The sequence below is a fragment of the Aotus nancymaae genome, unplaced genomic scaffold (genome assembly GCF_030222135.1).
Source record: "Aotus nancymaae isolate 86718 unplaced genomic scaffold, 86718_ANA_hifiasm-v0.15.2.pri h1tg000004l, whole genome shotgun sequence".
NCBI lineage: Eukaryota > Metazoa > Chordata > Mammalia > Primates > Aotidae > Aotus > Aotus nancymaae.
The window spans coordinates 14,984,755-15,004,172 of record NW_026988415.1 but is presented as its reverse complement, the minus strand read 5'-3'; the positions used below and the strand labels follow the sequence as shown (position 1 = coordinate 15,004,172).

Genomic DNA, 19,418 nt, shown 5'->3' with positions numbered 1-19,418 from the left:
TTACAAGAAGAGAGCATTCAGAAGGCCATTTAGTTCACCTTTCTTACCCCTCTGCAAGATTGCCTACAAGCCATTCAAGATAAGATTTTTGACCTGAAGAGTTGGCTCACACCTGTAATCCCAGTACTTTGGGAGGCCAACTGGGAGGATTGCTTGAGGCCAGGAATTGAAGACCAGCCTGGACAACAAAGCGAGATCCCTATCTCTACAAAAAAAATTTAAAAATTTTGAAATGTGGTGTGTTTCTGTAGACCTAGCTACTCAAGAGGCTGAGATGGGAGGATTGCTTAAGCTCAGGAGTTTGAGGCTGTGGGGAGCTACGATTGTGCCACTGCATCCATCTAGCCTGGGTGATAGAGTGAGGTCCTGTCAAAAAAAAATTTGTTTGCCCTGTTCTTAATTATATCAAGAAATTGTGATTGTACCCAAGTAACCTGAAGCAAGATCAGTGATATATAACACTCTTCAGAGTTGAGAAATTCATCCTTCTGTATAAATTAAATATTTCTCTTAATTTAAAGCCATTTTAGATCTACCTCCTTCCATTAAATAAATATTTGGGTTTTTTTTCTTTCTTATTAAGAAATCTTTCATATACTTGATGACTGTCCTCAGGTCACTCCTAAACATTCCCTTTTTTCAAACTGAATTTTACTCATGTCTTATGAAATCCTCTGAATAGTTTTCCTGCTTTTTCTAGAAGTAGAAATAGCTAACATTTTTTAGACACATAACATGTGCTAGGGACTATGCTAAGTTCTGTAATTATATGATCCTTCTTAATCCTCATAATCATGTTGTGAGATAGGGAAGTATTCTCACCTTACATGTGAGGAAACTGAGGCTCAGATAAGTTAAGTAACCTGACTGTAGCTAGTAAGTGGCAGAGATGGGATTTGAATCCAGGGTCAGTTGACTCCCAAACCAGAACTCCTAATCACCAGGTTACAGTAGACTATCTTTAAGCTACCCACTCCAAAATCACATTTAAAAAAATATAATGATTACAGCTTAGCAGTTTTCTAACAGAGATGGAAATAGTACTGAATTTAGGATATAATCAGACTCCTATTAATATGTTCTTTTAGTAGTATTATCTTGTTAATTTTTAGGACAAAAACCCTATATACCTCCTATGTAAGAATATTCTGATTGTTACCCTCCACATGTTTTCATAGCCTGTGAAAATAAAAAGACCATTTCCACATAGTCCTCACTTTGTTATTTACTCAGTACCAGTGGAGTGCTTGGCATTTAGAGAAACAGGGTGCCTTCTGTCTGGGAGGGGTCTTATCTATTTGAGATAGTTGAGACTGCTTCCTAAAGCTGGTAAGGTTAAAAAAATGGAAGAACAGAAAACCAAACACCACATGTTCTCACTAATAATTGGGTGTTGAACAGTGAGAACACACAGACACAGGGAAGGGAGATCATCATACACCAGGGCCTGAGGGGTGGGGGGCTAGGGGAGGAATAGCAGGGGGTGGGAGGATTGGGGAGGGATAGCATTAGGAGAAATACCTAATGTAGATGATGGGGCGATGGATGCAGCAAACCACACTATGGCATGTGTATACTTATGTAACAAACCTGCACGATCTGCACATGTACCCCAGAACTTAAAGTATAATAAATAAAATTTTTAAAAATGAAATGAGTCTAGGAAATATTAATAGATTAGCCATACCAGAATGGGTCTTTGAGACCCATTCCAGTTGAGTAAGGTGGGATGATTGCAGGGTCTTCCAACATTAGAGAGGAATTTCAACTCAGGAAGAAAGAAGGGTAAAGCAAGATTTTTCTGGAGACAGGTGATTGATATACAAGTCACTGTGAAGAATGAAGTATAATGATGGCAGCATATTTGTCTGCTCTCCATAGATGTCCTGTGGGCATCTTAAACTCAACCTGTCTAAACCAGTATTCATCACCCTGCCCCTCCCTGAAACCTGATTTCTCTTTCTGAATCCTTTACCATCACCTCTTCATTCTTCCATATCAGTCACGTCGATTCTATTTGTGAGATGTCTCTGCCTTTTCTTTCTTAATGCTACCTCTTGTCCAGTCTTGCTCCTCCCACCCTTCCAACATACTGCTGGTAATTACTTGATCTCTGCTTTTTAAAGCTAATGCCACTCTCTAACTGGAAACCTTTCATGATTTCTTACTGCATTCAATATAATGTCCAGAGGCCTCAGCCTGCCATTCAGAAGCTTTGTCTTAACCCACTTTTTCTGTCCTTATCTCATTCTCTCTCCTCTGGGTTTTCCAAGCACCCTGTCTGTCCCCACTGTGGTGCATGTACAGATGTTCACTTCTGCTTGTGGCTCTGTTTTCCTTCTAGCTGCTTCTCAAAAGTTCTATTTGTTTTTGAGATCCAGCTCAAACTTCACACTTTGTTTCTGTCATATAGCATAACACAATATGCATTGTATTTGATACACAGGTGCAAGCCTTTCTTCTCCACTGTATTGTGGACTCTGGGAGAGTAAGACGTATTCTCTTTGCCCAGCCTAGCATGACATGGGGATAATGCATAGAAAACTCTTAATGTGGTGCTTGATGTCTTCTTTGTGCTCAATAGTGTTCTAATAAATGACACTCATTGTTGGTGGAATTTGAAGATGGAAAGGGCTTCAGCTCGATGATAGTGTGAAACCTTGGTAACAGGCTAGGTATAAATTGACCAGGGAAGTCCTGGCATAGCATAAAACTCTTCTGTTTTGGTTAAATTAGTGTTGTAGTGTTGTTTCCAACTTAAGCAGTTTGAAAAGGGAGAAGAGCAATTTAGAGGGAAAAATCAGGTTGGTTATATTTTTCCAGAGAGTGGAGAGCTGTATATGCCTCAAACATGAGAGTTTTCATGTTTCTTCAAGCTTCACTCCTTCAGTATGGTTTTGTGTTTGTTGTTTCCTTAGGCATTATATTGTCAAGGCCCCATATAGTATAGAGTTTAGAATTCACCTGTTTATCAAATACTCGAGTGCCCACTTTCTACCAGCACAATGCTAGGTACTTTGAATGTAAACATGAATAAATATGATTTTGCCTGAGAGGTATGTAAAGAATGGCACAAGAGCGCTGGGAAAGAGGATCATAATTAATTATGAGAAGTCAGAAGGCTCCATAGAAAGTGACATTTGAAATGTGTTTCACTAGGAGAGTGATATTATGGAAGTCAAGAACGAAGAATTTCAAGGAAGAGGAAGTGGTCAAAAAATATTAAATAAATATTAAATGCCAGTATTGTTTATAGTAGAGTGTGTGACTTACTTAGCATTCAGTAGGTATAGAGTAGGTGACTTACTTAGCATTCATTTAGCAAAATGGAATACGCACATTGTAATACTTTGCTTTCTGCAATCACAGAAGCTGAAGATTCCAGATGACTATTGGTGCTAGTAAATCCTTAGAGCAGTGGTACCTAACCAGCTCTACTAAATCAGAAAAGGGGCACAGGTAAGGGTTGTGTTGCAGAGAGGTATCTGGTTTTTTTTTTTTTTTTTTTTTTTTGAGAGTGAGTCTCGCTCTGTCACCCAGGCTGGAGTGCAGTGGCACGGTCTTGGCTCACTGCAACCTCCGCAGCTTCCCGAGTTGCTGGGATTACAGGCATGCGCCATTATGCCTAGCTAATTTTTTGTATTTTTAGTGGAAACAGGGTTTCACCATGTTAGCCAGGATTATCTCGATCTCTTGACCTTATGATCCACCCGCCTTGACCTCCCAAATGCTGGGATTACAGTTGTGAGCCACCACGCCTGGCCGAAGACAGGTATCTTTTGAAAAAGGTTCCCAGGTGATTTTTGATGAACACCCCCAGTTATGGACCATTACCTTGGGTCAGGGCTTGGCACACTATCTGTAAAGGACCAGACAATATTTAAGGTTTTGGAAGCTATGTCATCTCAGTTGAAATCACAGACAATACACAAAGGAATTAGCATGGCTGTGTTTTAATTATACTATTTACAAAAACAAGTGCAGTCTGGATTAGGGCCACAGGATGCCTTCTGTAGGGAGGAAAAGAGGTAAATTTTCTTCCTAAAGATTTGTTCAGTGGCTTCATTGTCATCTGTGTAGCTAAGTGTACATGCATTGTGAATGTATTCATATAAATGTGAATTTTTTAAAAAGCTCCAATTATAGCATGCAGATTAATTTTAATATATGCAGATATTTTACCAGTCATTTATATTAAAATGAACTTTGCTTTACTTTTGAGGTGATCAAGGAGAATAAATGTAAGGTCAAAGAGAACTTGAAGTGTAATGATGGAGAAAATTGGATCTTTGGCTATTACTGAATACGTATTTTTTAATGCATAATTTTTTTATTTGCCTCCATTTAATACTTTTTGGTAATTGGGAATACTGTAAATTAATTTCATTATAAAATCCTCATTTATTTTTGCTAATGGAGGAGAACCAAAACCGATAATATAAAAAAAACTCACTCCTGGTTTTGGGGGATATCTCAGTACTTACTTGAGCATAGATGTGTACGTGATGTTCTTCACAGACTATAGCAAGCAGCATAGCAGTTTAGAATACCCTCAACTGGAAAAACCCATACCTGAGAAAAGCTTAAACATAAAAATCGGAGCTCAGAAAATGTCTGTCTGAATCTTTCAGATAAACAAAAAGAAACTTCAGAAACTACAGTAAGAGAATTTATATTCCTCATCAATCATGATACAGAAGGTTAGATAGAGTTGGAGTGTGTGATATTCTCAGCAAGGTCAGGAGATGAGGTTAAGGCTTAGTTCATTTCCCTCCAATTTCCAAGACATCTGAAATAATCTATTCAGTAACTGCTTAGATTTAGTCTGTTAAATCTAGTAAAAAGTTAACAAGTACTTTTCAGTGGCCCTATTTTTTAGAAACACCTGTAATTTAAGGTCCTAATCTGTTTTTCAAGCAATTTATCACTTTTCAATGACTGACAGCTTTCTGATTTCACTGTTGTTTTCTGGCTTTCCATTGAAACCTCGTAAGTAGTATGAAATTTGTGTTTTTATGAGACCTCCTTCAAAATGCCACATTTTTAAACAATAGTAACTAAAGGATCAAACTGAAGCAGTTATGAATTCATATTCCACCCTCCCATGAAATGGCACTTTTTAAGAAATTTTTAACACATCAATTTAACAAATAAAAACTAAAACATCAGTTAACCAGATAATTCAGAGCCACTCTGTTCTCTAGTTATTTGGATATGCGAGGTATTACCATAAATAAAGCAATGAAGCTGGAGTTATGGAGCATTGGGGCATCTCTGAAAACTTGCCCTCCACTGTGCTGTCACTTTCTAGTTTTTATTGGAGGTAGTATTATCTGTTATTAAAAACAAAACAAAAAGCCAAACACCTGCATTAGGTAAGCTGCTCTCACTTTGTTTTTGGCTCATATCTCCTGTGAAAATATCTACTGCAAGAGCTTTTGGCTTTTTTTTCTTTGCCTGCAGGCTCAAGGACGTGACCTCTTTTTGTATCTTCCTTTGCCTTGTCTGTGCATTTGTAGCAGTTTTCTTGAAAACAGTAACTACTTGGCTGTGAGAACATGTATCCATACACCAGTAGTCAATTACTGACAGACATATTAGATATAAGGCAATGAAGCTGGACAAAGCAAAGTTGCAGACAGCCTTTCCTCTGTCAGTTCCCTGTGGTTCTGTCTGACCATTAGGTTCCAGCTTTTCCCCAGGAGCCTTCTCTTTTCACCTGTCATAGAAGTTGGCAATCTCATTTTCATTTTACTCCCCTATAGTTACTGAGAAAGCAATATTTTTCCTTTTGCTCATTAAGAATTCTTTTTACAAACTGAATTTCAGTCCTGTGCTAGTTAAGTTGACTGAGGAGCAGGTATGTTCCAGCCTGTGGCTCCTACCCGACATGAGCTAAGTCTCAGTCCATTTAGTTCCTTGCGTTTCATCTCATGCATGACTTAGCTCCTCTTTCATCAGTGAGTCAGCTCCTTGAGACTCTGCTTATGTTGCACAATTTAACCTTAAGTTAGTGTAGCTTCTAACAATACTATAGAGATGCTATGCAAGTATCTGTAATAAGACAGGGCCTCTTTTTCCAATATCCCTAATTTGGAGCTGGTAATTAAATACTAAGGTTTACTAGGTGGACTAGGTAGCAAACTAAATAGGGGAGTAAGAGAAAAATTATTAATGAAGTTTTCACCTCTATCTAAATCAAGAACTTGACATCAGGATACGAGCAGGATAAGCTGAGAATTAACATGTATGCCTATGTTGAAAGCAGGAAATTAGCCCTCCACAGAGTATTTGATATACGATGCGGGCCTTTTTTGGGGGAGAGTTGGGGAGAGGTCCACCACTGTTCTTAAAAAAAACATGCTTCTGGCCAGGCGTGGTGGCTCACGCCTATAATCCCAGCACTTTGTGGGGCCGAGGCGGGTGGATCACCTGAGGTCGGGAGTTCGAGACCGGTCTGATCAACATGGAGAAACCCTGTCTCTACTAAAAATACAAAATTAGCCAGGCATGGTGGTGCATGCCTGTAATCCCAGCTACTTGGGAGGCTGAGGCAGAAGAATCGCTTGAACCTGGGAGGCGGAGGTTGGCGGTGAGCAAGATCGCGCCATTGCACTCCAGCCTGGGCAACAAGAGCAAAACTCCGTCTCAAAAAGAAAAAAAAATGTAATCCCAGCTACTCTGGAGGCTGAGGCAGGAGAATTGCCTGAACCCAGGAGGCGGAGGCTGCAGTGAGCCAAGATCGCGCCATTGCACTCCAGCCTGGGCAACAAGAGTGAAACTCCGTCTCAAAAAAAAAAAAAAAAAAAAAAAACCATTCAGGTTTACTTTCATTTTCCCACGTTTGAGGGAGCCATGGATACCGTGCAAGCATGATGATACAAGGCAGCTTACAGTCATTCTGCTGAAGGCCTTTAGGGACTGTGGTAAATTGGAGAGCAAATGTTTTGTGTAAAGGAGGGCTACTGGGGCCATTATTAGGGTATAACCAACTGGGTGCCTTGTGGTAGAGGGGTCCCCATTTTCCAATTATTTCACCTTTTTCTAGGGAAGGCCTCTTTGTTTTATTTTTATTTCCTATAACATTTTTTAAGCTGGGCTAGCCACCTATCTGGTTTCTCAGCTTCTTTAATTTTTCTTTTTATCTCATCTGAGTTCTCAACCTTGTTTCTAGCAGGGCTAATCTTTTTCCCAAAACAGTCTTGCCACTGTTCATTCTGTGCTCCTCCAACTGGATTGTTCTCCCCAATTTCACCATTCCCAGTCCTAGATCAGAATGTTTAAATCTTTTTAGAAGTAGCTGAAGATAATTATGTTAAATCTGCAGGTATTAGAAACATGAATGGGAAAAAATATGCCCTAAGATTAAAATCTTCAATAACAGAGTATGCTTGCAAGGACATACTTGCTGAGCACTACTTTGTAAGGCACAGTGTTAGTCTTCAGAAAAAAATTCGGTCTAGAAGGAATTGATTGATAAAATTATGTATTTATAAAGATAATTAGCCATATAATGGAGTAAAATAAGAGCCAAAAAACTGTATGTATCTTAAGTCCCATAGGAGTTTAGAGAAGAAGGATTATTTTAGAGGTTGGAATATAGCATGGTAGACTAAGATAATTTTCCCCTTTTGTATTCATAGATAAGCAAGCAAATGTAAACATTGTATTTTGGTTTTATTATGGATAGTTTTTGCTATTTTGTTAGTACCTTGCCAGAAATTTGAATGCTTGTATGTGAATGCTGCATAAAATAGGTCCTATGAATTCTAATTTAGCAAAGTTCCAACTCCTAACCTTGTAAAGAAGTTTCCACTCTGAAAATATTTTTTATTGGCATATCTTCCTCTTTCTTGTCTTTCTTGAGTGAAACTAACTATAAAAATAAAGTGAGCTTTAAAAAAAGTATCTGTGCTGGGTTGCTGTAGTTAACTGGTTATTTGCAAAATGCATTTATTTCACCATAGCAGCTTAAAACCAGTTACTTTGGGCAGATTTAAATTTATAACCAGCCAAAAACTATTTTGGTATATTTTGGGCTTTTGGTTCCCATCTTATTTTCACCATACTGAGAGATGAGTATTGAAAGCATTTACTAGAGATTTCCTAATTTGTTTTTTAAATGTTTTTTTTTTTTTTTTTTTGGCCTAGAAAACTACTTTTGCCCTTTGTAGAAAAATCAGAAAATACAGGCCATTATGAAGAAAACCAGCCACCCAGAGATAGCCACTTCGCATTTTGCTGTTTTTACTTCCATCTGTTTTAAACAATCTGTGTTATAAACATAGTTGGGATCATAATTCACATAGTTTTGTATCCTGCCTCATTTTTTCACTTAACATTATACATAGATCTTCCTGTGCCATTACAATCTTTTTGAAAAGAGTGGCTGTAGAGCATTCTCTCATATGTGTATACTATAATTTATTTAAACATTTTTCAATTGTTGTTTTCCATAGGTAGTTTGACATGTTGGACTGTTCCAAATAATTCTGCAATGAATGTGCTTCTGCATAAATTGCTTAAGTGTGGTTATTTTTTAGACTAGTTTATAGAGTAAAATTACTGGCTCAGAGAATACAAAATTTTTAAAAATCTTTGTTGAATAAGTCAAATTGCTTTCTAGAGAGCGTGTACCAATTTCCAGCTGTATACAAGAGTGCCCATCTTATCTGTATCTTGCCAAGGTTGAACTCAATATAGTATTTGTAATGACACCTCTCTTTTTAGTTTTGCTTGCTAATTGAATTTAATAATTTTTTTCAAAATGTACCTATCTAAACCTGCTTTAGATGTAAGTTTCAAGATAAACTACTTGCCGTAAAGTTCTTAGTGAAGTGGGCTAGTGTTTGATGCGTTCAAAAAAATAGATCACAAAATAGTACGTGTAGAATTACATTTCACACCCACATTGTAATACTGTAAGGCATCTCTGCTTGGTGAGTATGAGTGATCTTAAAATTTCCTTTGTACTCTTTCATGTTTTCCAGAATTTCTATAATATAATAGAACTTTGTAATTAAGCTGCAGTTCAAATGTTCTACCTCCTTAAGAATTTATAAGCCATCCAAAAGCTTTCACTTCTTGATAATTTGGCATAGTATTTCTTTTTACAGTAATACTTTGAAGTTTCTATATTTATTTAAAGAAGAAAGGGGTATTTCTTGTATCAATAATGGGTACTGGCCCTCATGTTTTCTGGGAAATAGCTGTAGTGAGAGTGTTTCTGTTTCTGATTTATATATGAGTATTTTTAAAATGATAGCTTGAATGAGAATTTGAGTATTTGACTTGCTTAGAGAAATGTAAGAAATTTTATTGGAATTTATATTAGCCTCTTGGTACAACAATATTGCTTGGAGGCCAAGTAATCCAAAAGTTAGGAATGCTAAGTGTTCTTTGTGTTCAAATTAATCAAATGAGAGATGGGAACACTTTAGAACAAGGTGTCCAGCAACCAAGAAACAAATTAAGAGTTTTCATATTTAGCTTGTTGTAAATCTGTTTTGGCATGGCATTTATAGTTAAATGGCCTCATTATAAAAGTTCACTTGGTACAGTACATTATGATACGTTGATCAAAACCACTGAAAATCGTTGTTATGTACCTTTTTAAAGATTACTTTTTTCCTAAATAGTGCATAAACTAGTTAATCAATATGAATTATCCATTAAATTCAAAGGGTAAGGCATATTAAAATACATTGAAAGAATCTGTTGTTTTATCTGTTTTCCTGAATTCATAATGCAAGAGGTAAGTGACATAGATTAAATTGAAGTAGCCAAGCATATTTTTCACAATATAATCAACTTGGCATCACAAAATAGTCTCAGAGCTCAAGGTATTTAAAAAGCTACCTAATTCTTTTATCCTCTCCCCTTCCCTCACTTTAAATGGATTTTACCAGGTTCTCAAATAGTAATTATGTGAGATATTTTTTTTCCCACAGAGTCTCATTAATTAAGTGGAATTTTTTTTTTCAGATGGAGTCTTGCTCTGTTGCGTAGGCTAGAGGAGTGCAGTGGCGCAATCTCGGCTCACTGCAACCTCTGTCTCCCAGGGTCCAGCAATTCTCCTTCCTCAGCCTCCTGAGTAGCTGGGATTATAGGCATGTGCCACTACAAGCGGCTAATTTTTTTGTATTTTTATAGAGACGGGGTTTCACCATATTGGCCAGACTGATCTCGAACTCCTGACCTTGTGATCCACCCGCTCAGCCTCCCAAAGTGCTGGGATTACAGATGTGAGCCACCATGCCTGACAATTAAGTGGAAATTTTAAGGAAAACATTTTTTTCTGGTATGATACATTTTCTCCAGTTACTTATACCCAAGAAGATCTGGATTGCATAAAAAAGGTCTAACTCTTTTATAATGTTATGTACAGCTCACATTCCTCAATTGCAGTATTTCAAATTTTATCTTGACCATAATGAAACAATAGACATGAATAATATTCTGTTAATTTTGTCAGTGTTTAACATGGGGAAAAAAATACCCTAGAAGAATTTTATTCAGGTTATTCTAAGGAGAGAAAACAAGAAAAATAGCATTAATTACAAAAGTTTTCAAAAACCAATTTGTTTTCCTTGACAGAAACTGATATGTCTCTAATCTGATATACAGCCTTAGAAAGTCACATACTAATAATATTATTTTGTCTTTTTGCTGTAGATGTGTTCTTTGTGCCATTGTCCTGGAGCAACAATTGGTTGTGATGTGAAAACATGTCACAGGACATACCACTACCACTGTGCATTGCATGATAAAGCTCAAATACGAGAGAAACCTTCACAAGGAATTTACATGTAATTATTTAACTTCAAGTTTTTTTTTTTTTTTTTTTTTTAGCAATCATACTTTCTTGGGGCTTTCGTAAAAATTTTTCCCATTTCAAAGCATTTCATCATCATCATCATCATAAAGGGTGTTTTTGATAAGAAATTTAAAACGGTACAGGAAGTTTAATAGTATTTTTTAAATCCGGCTTGTGAGTGGGGTGAAGTATACTGCTCATTTTCTTAATTTGAAAAGTGAGTTTAGTTTGCTTACTTAGTAATTTTTGATTTCTTCATTTTTTATAGGGTCTATTGCCGAAAACACAAGAAAACTGCACATAACTCTGAAGGTATGTCATTCAGCCACATTTCAGTTTCAAGATGAAATTTGAGTACAACATAGTGAATTGTACTACATTAATTTTAACCATAAGACATATCTCAACATTCGGAACATTTAGAAGAATTGAGAAAAGTGTTAGGATAAACTAATGTGTATAGTGAAAAAGATCTGAACTTTTTTTTTTTCCTAGACAGAGTCTTGCTCTGTTGCCCAGGCTACAGTGCAGTGGCGTGATCTCTGCTCACTGCAACCACCACCTCCCAGGTTCAAGTGATTCTCCCGCCTCAGCCTCCTGAGTAGCTGGGATTATAGGTGCATGCCACCACGCCCAGCTAATTTTTGTAATTTTAGTAGAGATGGGGTTTCACCGTGTTAGCCTGGCTGGTCTTGAACTCCTGACCTTGTGGTCCACCTGCCTCGGCCTCCCAAAGTGCTGGGATTGCAGGCGTGAGCCACCATGCCCAGCCAAGATCTGAACTTTTAAGAAAACTTTTACCCCAAAGTTTTTGTAAAGTTTATGTTGAAAGTTGTATATGTAAAGTATATGCATTTATACCTTTCATTATTTCAGATTTTTAACTGCATTTATTTCATACTAAGATTGTAATGGCCCTATATGGTTTTTTTCTTAATTTTTAAGAAAATTTTTTATTTTTATTTTTTTTGAGACAGAACCTCCCTCTGTCTCCCAGGCTGGAGTGCAGTGGCATGATCTCAGCTCACTACAACCTCGGCCTCCCGGGTTGAAGTGATTCTCCTGCCTCAGCCTCCCAGGTAGCTGGGACTACAGGCACATGCCACCATGCCCAGCTAATTTTTGTGTTTTTAGTAGAAACGAGGTTTTACCATGTTGGCTAATTTTTGTATTTTTAGTAGAGACAGAGTTTCACCATGTTGGCCAGGATGGTCTCAATCTCTTGACATCATGATCCACCTGCCTCTCGACCTCCCAAAGTGCTGGGATTACAGGAGTGAGCCACTGCACTCAGCCTGGTTTTTTTCTTAATTTATTTTTAATTTTTGTGAGTACAGATATATGTATTTATGGGATACATGAAATATTTTAGTATCTTTGGTAAGAAATTGTGCTGGTGGCTGTGTGTTTCTTTCTTTCTTCCTCTTTTTTTTTTTTTTTTTTTTTGAGACCGAGTCTCACTGTGTTGCCCAGGGTGCAGTGGCGCAATCTCTGCTCACTGTAATCTCTGTCTCCCAGGTTCAAGCGATTCTTCTGCCTCAGCCTCCTGAGTAGCTGGGATTACAGGTGCCTGCCACTATGCCCAGCTAATTTTGGTATTTTTAGTAGAGACAGGGTTTCACCCTGTTGGCCAGGTTGGTCTCGAATTCCTGACCTCAGGTGATCCACTGGCCTCAGCCTCCCAAAGTGCTGGGAATTACAGGTGTAAGCCACTGTGCCTGGCCAGCTGCATGTTTCGTTAAGGATAATAATTGGGATCCTTGCTACTGTCAGATATTATAAATGATGTGAACTTGGTAATAGTAGTACATTTTGTGATCACCAGGCTTTCTGTTAAATTTTTATTCACATTTGTAGTACTTTAAAAAATGCAAATGTATTAACAAGTAACCAAATTTAAAATAGAAACTTTAAAAATTATTTTTGGTTTATTTCTAATTAAATTTATACAAAACCAAGTTAGTCACATTTATATGTAGTTAGCCAAATTGTACTTAGTCTGTGAAAGGTATGGGAAGGCTCTGATACTGAATTCTGACTGGTTTCAAGCCTTTTCAAACAAATGGTTTTGATACTTTTACTAGCAATATAAAATGGCTTAGATGTAATCTGAGATTGTTCTATCCCTTCATTTAGATTAGGGATATTTAAAATTTTTGTTCACTTTTGAGAATACGTTGCTTAGAATTATAATGGTTTGAGCACTGTTGTTTTAGGAAGTTGTTTCTTTTATAAAGATTTACCTAATTACGGTATTTGCATGTTAAAATTAGAGGCCCTTTTTGATCTCTAGATCTTGACTTTCATGATACAAAATAGTAGTGTTTCCACTTCTGGACTCAAGATTAGTTTAAAGTGCTGATTAAAAATACTGTTGTTAGCAAAATCTAGTCTTTAAGGTAAACTAATTGGATAAATAACAAATTGTTTTTGGAGGTGGTAAATTATGATGGAAGAAACCTTTTTAGTGCTTTTCTTCTGTTTTCTCCTCACTTAATTCTAGAATTGAATTGGAAAATCCTTTGTGAAAGATTGAGGTTTTCCACCTCTCATTATTTCCAATTTTAACAGTGCATTTATTTCATACTCTTTAAGATTGTAGTTGCCCTATATGTTTTTTTTGTTGTTAATTTATTTTTAATTTTTGTAAGTACAGAGTAGGTGTATATATTTATGGGGTACATGAGCTATTTTGATACAGGCATGCAATGTGAAATAAGCACATCATGGAGAATGGGGTATCTATCCCCTCAAGCATTTATCCTTTGAGATACAAACAATACAAGTTCAGCTCAGGATTGAGACTAGGTTATGCTGTATGTTAAGCTGAGGATTGAGACTCATGATCTGATTAATACAAGTTTGAGCACATTGAGACAGGATATTTGAGATAATTAAAAAGGATGATTAATATATACGGATTAATATAGACAGCTCCCATTTTATTCCCTGGATTTCTGAAGCTGACAGCACCATCTAGTGGTAAGCAGAAGTCACTGCAAACCGTATAAAGTAGAATAATTTGGGCCATGTTTTAGCACTGAAACTTAATAGTGAGAGATCTAAATTCATACTTTTCAAGACAACTTTTCTTTTAATGTAACTGGCAGCATTATTATAACTTCAGATTTGTGATACAATTAATTTGAATTTGGGATTCAATGTGTACGTCTAGAACATTGAGCAGGGGGCTTGTATCATTTTTATATATGGTGTGTTTGTACTCATATTGTGGACCTTGAAAGAATAATTTTATAATTTAAATTAATAAAGCTTTATATTTATTGATTTCTGGCTTTTATCATATTGATCTAGCACAAATTTAGTTGATTTTGAGTGCTTTGTCAGAAATAGAACTCCGATTATTCCATTGTTCTAATGGGAAGCATATGTTCTCCTTTATGATCGTCGTTTATGATGGGAGGTTATAGGATTGTATTTCAGGGATTGTCTCTAAGAATTGTACTGCACTGGTCTCCAGAGCAAAGAGGAATTAATATCTATGGTAATGTCTTGGTCGTTTACCATCTGTGTCTCAATACTTACTTTGCTAATACTTAGTATGATAAATACTATTAATATATCATTCAGTCTGCCATGTTAGCTTTATATAAAATGAACTGTTTTGAAATATTAAATTTGAGAATAATTACATAATATGGCAATTCAATTTCCCATCACAATTAAAATATTATTGAATATTAAATACCTAAAACTTATGTGATCAGTTTTGCTTCAGAAAAAAAATGGACTGTGAATTTGAAAAGGAATTTTAAAAATCTATATGGAGTTTTTAGCTATCATTATGTCACTAGGTTATTAGAACGCCAGTCCCAGGAACTGTATGTATGTACTTGTTAGTGGCAATGGGCTTAGATTAGCTGCCTATAAAATGATTTGAAACATATAAGAAAACATGTCTAGGCCAGCTTTCTTATTTGTTACCATTGTAACAAATGTACCACTCTGGTGTAGGATGTTAATAGTAACATGGGTAAGCCTCCTAATACATTTGCTTGTAAAGGGGCAGGCAATAGTTAGAAGGAAGTTAAAGGATGGCTTTTTTTCCTTAATTAATAGACTTTATTTTTAGAACAGTTTTAGGTTCATAGCAAAATTGAGCAGAAAGTACAGAGTTCCCATATATCTCCTGTTCCCCAACCCCTAACACACACACACACACACACACACACACAGCCTATCCACTATTAATATCCCACACCAGAGTGGTACATTTGAAACAACGGATGAACCAATATTGACACAGCATTATCACCCAAAGTTCATAGTTTAAATTAGTGTACTCTTGTTGTGGTACATGCTGTGGGTTTTGACATGTGTATAATGATGTGTACCTACCATTACAATATCATACAGAATCATTTCACTGCCCTGAAAATCCCCTGTGCTCCAACTGTTCATCCCTTTTCCCTCCCAAACCTCTGGCAACCACTGATATTTTTACTGTCTCCATAGTTTAGCCTTTTCCAGAATGTCATAGTTGGAATCATACAGTATATAGTTTTTTCAGATTGGCCTCTTTCACTTAATTGCCTTTTATTTTTATTTATTCTTTTGAGACAGGGTCTCACTGTATCACCCAGGCTGGAGTCCAGTGGCTCAATCATGGCTCACTGCAGCCTCAACCTCCCAGGCTCAAGTGATCCTCCCACCTCAGCCTCCTGAGTAGCTAGAACCACAGGCATTTGCCACCATGCCTGGGTAGTTTTTTTAAATTTTTTTTTTTTGTAGAAACGGAGTCTTGCCACATTGCCCAGGCTGGTCTTGGACTCCTGGGTTCAAGCAGTCTTCTCCTCAGCCTCTCAAAGTGCTGGGATTACAGGCATGAGCCACCACTCCCAGCCCTTGTCTTTTTTTTTTTTTTTTTTTTTTGTAAGGAGGAGAATGAATTGATACATAGATCCTTATGAGAAAGGATGCTATGGGCAGGAAGAGATTGAAGGTCAAGGAAAAAGGATTCAGTACACAAGCAAAACAATTGGCCTCTGATAGGAGGGCATTTTCGCTGTAATGGGAGGGAACAAAGAGGATAGGTGGCTCCTATCTGGTCTGTCTTCTCTGTGAAGGAGAGTTTAGGGAAAGGTGTGAGGGTTGGAAGCTGAAGGAAAGAGAATGTTTGAAAGAATAGCTGTGAAGACTGAGAGAGGAAGTTTGCCTGGAGAAATGTGAGGTTTCCAGAATAGGTTGAAGGCCCAGTTGAGGTTAGTACCCATGAGTTTATGTAGTGGTTCCCATCGGTCAGATTGTGTAACTTTTCTACCAGTAATTCCAGATCCTGTATGCGCATAGAGAAGGTGGCTAGTTGAGTAAATAAAAATTGGGATCTTGCCAAGTGAGCTTAACAAAGAAGGAAAGGGATATGGGAGTTGAGGATATTTGCAAGAGAGCAGTTTGAGCAAGGTGGGAGGGAAGTGAAGGCAGGAGAACAAGAAACAAGAAGGCATCAGTGGACTGGACGCCCTAATGGGGTAAAGAACAATGAGAATGAAAGTACTTAGGAAAACAGGCATTTGTGGTCCCAGAGAATGACGTAGGGATGTCAGTAATAGAACCATTTTATGTGATTATAATGTTTTTTAGTGGGGTAAATTGGGGAGAGTAATACCCAATTCGCCAGGACACCAGCGCTCCTCCTAGTGTTCTAAAGCCCTGTCTGTCCCTTTACCGATTATCTTGTCTTCCTAACCACTGTTTTCCTCATCTTTCATCTTCCTGGTTTATGCTCCATCTTCCTCCTAAGTTCTCACATCATTTAACAGTGTAAAGTAGAAAGAGTATCTGGACAGAAAGTCTGAAACTGCCATCCACTATGTCTTAACTTGTTTAACTTACTTACCATTCACAAGGCAAAGTGTCCTCATATATCAAATTATTTATATATATATATATATATATATATATATATAATTTTAGTTTTTTTGGAGTAGGGGAGGACATAATTTAGTGACAGATATGTGACAAACATTAAACTACAGTGGTGACACAGGGAAGTATTTAGAGATAAGGGGGCATCATGGCTGCATTTTACTCAAACCTTTCAGGAGAAAATGTGTATGGATATTAAGAGGGAATGAATGATAAAGCAAATATTGTAAAATACTTTGGGTGAAGGGTATACAGGAATTTTTATGACAACTTTTTTATAAGTCTGAAATTATTTAAAAAGATAAAGTGGTGATAAGTGTTAGATTAAGTGACCACAAAATCCCATGCTTTCTGAGATGGTGTATAGGAATCTTTTGTGCCTAACCTTGCAGGCTATAGTCTGTATTTTATTCAAGGACCTGAATAAAATACAGGATTCCCTAATGGACAGTTCTGAAACTATATTAGAAATTGTTCGTCAAATGATAAAACTCAGTTTATGTTTCAGGAAATAGGGTCACCCTAGTTATATTAAAAGTATCTTTAAAATGTTATAATTTATGTAAATTTGAAGACTTTATCTGCTTTAATATTCACTTAGTGGTGTTTTTGTTTTTTGTTTTTTGTTTTTTTTTTGAGACAGAGGCTCACCCTATTGCCCAGGTTGGAGTGCAGTGGTGCGATCTCAGCTCGCTGTGACCTCTGCCTCCCAGGTTCAAGTGATTCTCCTGCCTCAGCCTCCCAAGTAGCTGGAATTACAGGCACCTGCCACCATGCCTGGCTAATTTTTGTATTTTTAGTAGAGACAGGGTTTCACCCATGTTGGCCAGGCTTGTCTTGAACTCCTGAGCTCAGGTGATCCGCCCACCTCAGACTCCCAAAGTGCTGGGATTACAGGCATGAGCCACTGCGCCCAGCCCTCACTTAGTGTTTTCTTTCCCTGGTTCTTTTTCTCTAGAATATGCTGTAGTTTCCAGTTTTCATTACTTTGGTTAAATGGAAATATAGGGAGATTTTGATGTTGGTATTAAGCTCTTTAAAAACCTGTAAGTTGAGTAGCATTGAATAGTCTTATGAAGTATTGGGAAGGCAATATTGTACGCTGATTATGAGTATGGGCTTTGAAATAAGGTCGGTGTTTGAATCTTAGCTCTGCCACATCCTAGGCACATGATCTGGGGGAAATTATTTGATATTTACAGATACTGCTTCTGTAAAGTTTGGGGGACTTTTAAGAAAACCTACCTCATAGGATTATTGTAAGGATAAAATGAAAAATAATGTGTGTACAACTCTTAACAGTGGTTCAGTACAGACATACCTTATCTTATTGCACTTCAGTTTATTGTGCCTCACAGATACTGCATTTTTTACAAATTGAAGACTTTTGGCAACCTTGCATTGAGCAAATCTTGTTGGCATCATTTTTTCCAACAGGATGTACTCACCTTGTGTCTCTCACATTTTGGCAATTCTCACAGTATTTCAAACCTTTTCATGATTTTTTTTTACCCGTTATGATGATCTGTGATCAGTGATCTTTGATATTACTATTACAGATTGTTTTGGGACACCATGAACTGTGCCCGTGTAAGACGGTGAACTTAATTGATAAATGTGGTGTGTGTTCTGGCTGCTTCCCCGACTAGCCATTCTCCATCTCTCTTCCTCTTTTTGGGCCTCCCTATCTCTAAGACACAGCAGTATTGAAATTAGACCGATTAATAACCCTCTAATGGCCTCTTAAGTGTTTAACTAAAAGGAAGAGTTGTACTTCTCTCACTTTGAATCCAAAGCTGAAATTATTAAGCTTAGTGAGGAAGGCACATTGAAAGCTGAGACAGGCCGAAAGCTAGGCCTTTTGCACCAAACAGCCAAGTTGTGAATGCAAAAGAAAAGTTATTGGAGGAAGTTAAAAGTGCTACTCCGGGGAACCCACAAATGATAAGAAAGTGAAACAACCTTATTGCTGATATGGCCAAAGTTTGAGTGGTCTAGATAGAAGATCAAATCAGCCACAACATTCCCTTAAGCCAAAGCTTAATCCAGAGCAAGGCTCTAACTCTTCAATTCTATGAAGGCTGAGAGAGGTGAGGAATCTACAGAAAAAATATTTAAAGCCAGCAGAGTTTCGTTCATTAGATATAAGGAAAGAAGTCTCCATAACAATAAAGGTGCAAGGCGAAAGCAGCAAGTGCTACTAGAAGCTGTAGTGAGTTATCCAGAGGATCTAGCTAAGATGTTCAATGAAGTTGCCTACACAAAACAACAGATTTTTAATATCAATGCAACAGCCTTGTACTGGAAGAAGATGCCATCTAGGACATTCATAGCTAGAGAGACATCAGTGCTTGGACTCAGAGCTTCATGGGACAGACTAGTCTTGTTAGGGGCTAATGCAGCTGGTGATTTTAAAGCCAATGCTCATTTACCATTTAAAAAATCCTAGGGCCCTAAAGAATTATACTAAATCTACTCTGTTTCTGCTCTATAAATCAATGATAGCACATCTGTTTCCAGCATGGTTTACTGAATATTTTAAGCTCACTGTTGACACCTACTGCTCAGAGAAAAACATTCCTTTCAAAATATTACTGTTTATTGACAATGCATCTGGTCATCCAAGAGCTCTGATGGAGATCTACAAGGAGATGAATGTTGTCTTCATGCCTGTTAGCTCAGCATTCATTCTGCAGTCCAGAGAGCCCATGGATCA

The 19,418-nt window shown here is 37.3% G+C and overlaps 1 protein-coding gene across 6 annotated transcripts in view; it reads left to right on the top strand.

Annotated features, from left to right (window-relative positions):
• Positions 1–19,418, top strand: part of PHF6 (PHD finger protein 6) — a 66,658-nt gene that overhangs the window by 9,570 nt on the left and 37,670 nt on the right. For all 6 annotated transcript variants that reach the window (XM_012474313.3, XM_012474317.2, XM_012474314.3 and 3 more), the window contains exons 4-5: positions 10,675–10,808; positions 11,085–11,128. In XM_012474313.3, the coding sequence (XP_012329736.1) occupies positions 10,675–10,808; positions 11,085–11,128 (178 nt within the window). The remainder of the gene's footprint in view (positions 1–10,674; positions 10,809–11,084; positions 11,129–19,418) is intronic.